Source organism: Triticum aestivum, chromosome 4D (assembly GCF_018294505.1).
Source record: "Triticum aestivum cultivar Chinese Spring chromosome 4D, IWGSC CS RefSeq v2.1, whole genome shotgun sequence".
Taxonomy (NCBI): domain Eukaryota; kingdom Viridiplantae; phylum Streptophyta; class Magnoliopsida; order Poales; family Poaceae; genus Triticum; species Triticum aestivum.
Genome location: NC_057805.1, coordinates 448,558,018 through 448,561,476, shown reverse-complemented (window position 1 = coordinate 448,561,476; position 3,459 = coordinate 448,558,018). Strand labels below are relative to the sequence as shown.

Here is a 3,459-nt window from a genome sequence, read left to right as displayed (position 1 = left end):
CCACCGGCCCCCGCGCCTTGCCCCACCCCGCTGGCCCCGCGCGCCACCCCACCCCGTCGGCCCGTGCGCCGCCAAACCCCGCTGCCTACGGCCCAGCCCTTCGATCCCCACCCCTGGGAAACGCCGGCTTCTCCCACTGCATCTTGCTCCCCCACGAGCTGCAGGTCCCGGTGGCTCGTTCCGCCGCACTGCGTCCAGGCATTCCAACCCTGCCGCCCTAGGCCGTTCGCCGCTGTTGTGCTCACGCTGGTTGTGCCGCGCCTCCAGCTCCCATGTGTGGCCCCTGCTGAGTGCACGTCATGTATTTGCTAAAATGTCTCAGTGCACTGGACTACTAGTTTTCTTGTGTTCATGTGCATTTGTAGCTCCCTTCTTGCTTGCTAATTGCTATAGCTTACAATACTTAGAGCATTTTTCGTGTGTGATCTGTAATTTAGGTGCTAACCAAAGAATAGGCAAGGTTATTCAGATAGAGGATCTTAACTAATCATGTTAATGGTTGGTCTTGCTCCCTGTGCATTTTCACTCACTGAGGGCGACTACTCCAGAAAAAAAAGCCATGGGAACGTGCTGCCCTCAGTCCTCTCTCGACAAATCCAGCAGTGCAGGTTCTCCTATGCACTAAGTATTGCCAGCGGCGATTCATCCATCATAGCTCATTGAGGAAATGCTGCTTTTCTGTATGCATACTTTATCTGTTTTGTTTTCTGGCAGGAAGGCACACCATTGTTCTCGTGCAACCATCTCCAAACAAAACGTCCAAAACTTTTATGGACTTCAGTTCACTCAACCAAGCCCTGGATGGTTAGTGTTCTCTCTTGCATGCTGCTTGAAATATTAATGCAATTTTACTTTGCTATCTGATTGTGCATGTGTTGTCGAAAATGAGGTTATCATGGGATTCTGAACATATGATAGTATTGTTTTGCATATGTATTATAGTTCATTAGTTCATCTATTCCTTGCTTCAGTTCTATGCACATAGTCATCAGCCATCATCACCTAGTACCACTTGGACTGAACATTCAGGAATTCAATTTATAATGTTGTTTACTGTCCTAATTTTTCGGTACCAGTAACCTTCCTATATACATATGCAGCTTTTCCGGTTCACCTTGTATATGGTTTTTCAGTTCACCTTGTATATGCCTTTTCAGTTCATCGTACATGTTTCAAAAGGAGCTCCCTTAGTTTCAGTAGATGCGGAGATGGGTAAAATCTAAAGTTCAACTTTTCTGATGGGGTACTTCATAAAGCAAAGAAAAAAGAAAAGCAGAGCAAAAGTGAAAAAAAAGAAAAAGAAAACCAAAGTTGTTTTGAGAAGAAAATGCCTATTGTCCAGTAATACATTCTCTCGTTAGTCTATGGTTATTTGTTCATGAGAACGAAAAAACAGTGTACAATACATATTACGTGCGCTGTTCACATATTATGGTTATTTGTTCGTTAGCCGCGTGCAGGAAGTTCAACGGCACAATCCCCGGCCGTTCAGTCTCGCTGCTGTGGGCGTGCCCCGCTCCAACTCCATCGCCTCTGCTTCACTGGTGAAAGGTGCGACCTGAGGAACCACGGGGGTTGAGGACGTCCAGCTCCGCAGTGCAACTCGGCATGATTCACGTCATCGATAGCCCCCATGTAGCAGCCCAGTATGTATTTTATTATCAGTTCGTAAAGGAAAGCTGAATCAGTGCAATGTGCGTGTTAAAAGAATAATTCACTTTTATATTGTATGGTAGTTCATTGTATAGAAAATTTGTAATAGTTCCTGCTTTTCAGTCCATCTACTTCCCGGTCACAAGTCCAATTAGTAGAAATTCAAATATGAAAATAACATCCATCTTGTTCTTGTAATCATCTTCAACCAATTTCGTATGTATCAGACTTGCATATGTTGATCAGTAGGGTAGATCTCTGTTGTATAAGAAGCTAGATGTTGATTTTCAATTATGCTATGACAAAATTTTCAGTCATCTTGAGTCTGTTGCCTATATCACTTCAGATCCTTTTTCTTGTTGGTCCAGTGCATGTCCCGCAATGAGCCAGGACAGGGAAGTTGTTGGACACTCCCGTCTTCGTCGGCCATCACGCTATGAGTGGCTATGGCCATTGGTCACCGTTGGTCGTCGGCCGTTCTTCTTCGCCACCTCCTGAAGGTCAGCTTCTGGTACACGGGAATGAAACACCAGACGAAGCAAAATTGAGTGATCACGGGGATGGAACACCCACAGCCGTAACTACAACTCTCCCTGTCTTCTCAAAGATTGAGTTTGTTTGTGCTGTTACGTCTCTCTCTACCAATTGGTGTGATTAAATTTATATTTTGATCGTTGGATCCTCGTTTTTTAAATCTAGCATGCACAAAGTTTAGAAAAGAGGCCCGAACGAATTGGGTGCACACTACCTTTTTGTTCTTATGCTTAGTAAACCTTGTTCAGTTTGCATTGGAGAACTTGTACTATTCCTGTTGCTCTCAAGCTATATGTTTATATGCCTAAAAATAACTTAAACAATCATTTTTGATATTTTTTTGTTGTCAAATAGAAGCTAAATAGTTTGGACATATGCAGTAATAACATTTCTGATGGAGAAGTACACATATTTAGAACTTTAATTAGTTACAAAACATGAATCTCATTCCCAAAATCCAAACTGACACCCCTGGTACGCACCTCGGCTTGTGCTGCTGGTGCTAGTGTGGATGTGTACCAAGTTCAACTACCAGTCTACGCCGAGTTCACGCATGTTTTCATGGACGACCAAGTTCAGGGATGCCTCTGTCCCTAAGGCAAGTTGAGGTGCTGTAAGCAGTTCTTTGTAATGGTCCTATTTAGTACTACTTGTTAGCGTTTTTTAACTCTCTTCATTTCTTTATAATAGGGTAGTTCAATTTTGCTAATCTCTACTCCTAATGGAGCAGTTGGTAGTCTCTGTTCCGGGTTTATTTCGTCCCACCATTTTCGTCCGGTTTTTTTTCGTCCTCACTCCCACCTCTGACTTATCCACCAGAAACCGAAAAAACCTCCTCCTGAGGCCCCAACCCGCACCCATCCACGTACCAAAAAAATAGACCTACGAAGGTTAACCAACAAAAAAAGACCTACCAAGATTAACCAGCGAAAAAAAACCTAATGAAGGAGTTGGTAGTCCGGTACGGTTTATTTTCAACACTTTTCTAATGACAAAAGATCATGGATCTAACTTTCCTAGCTTAGCCAAATCAACGAATCTCTTTCATAAATGCAATTTGCTTTAGGAAACAAATAATAGATTCTTTCCTACCTTAGCCAAATCAACGGATCTCTTCCATTAATGCAATTTGCTTTAGGAAACAAATAATAGATTATTTCCTACCTTAACCAAATCAGTGAATTTCTCTCATTAATGCAATTTGCTTTAGGAAATAAATAATAGATTTTCAGGAAACAAATAATGGATTTAATACGGTTTATTTTCAACACT

At 42.6% G+C, this 3,459-nt stretch overlaps 1 protein-coding gene across 8 annotated transcripts; it reads left to right on the top strand.

Moving 5' to 3' along the window:
- Positions 1-6: 6 nt before the first annotated feature.
- On the top strand, positions 7-2,522 carry LOC123098508 (uncharacterized). 8 transcript variants are annotated; one of them, XR_006447802.1, is made up of 4 exons: positions 7-608; positions 715-804; positions 1,451-1,646; positions 2,022-2,522. XR_006447802.1 is itself a non-coding variant. In XM_044520540.1 (3 exons), exons 1-3 carry the CDS (start codon positions 490-492, stop codon positions 1,546-1,548), a joined length of 297 nt encoding a protein of 98 aa, XP_044376475.1. In that variant the 5' UTR covers positions 7-489; the 3' UTR covers positions 1,549-2,015. The 8 variants fall into 8 exon arrangements, 4 of the variants coding, with proteins under 4 accessions (XP_044376475.1, XP_044376474.1, XP_044376472.1 ...); XR_006447801.1 differs by having other exon boundaries at positions 715-1,646; XR_006447799.1 differs by having other exon boundaries at positions 7-804; positions 1,461-1,646.
- The last annotated feature ends 937 nt before the right edge of the window (positions 2,523-3,459 follow it).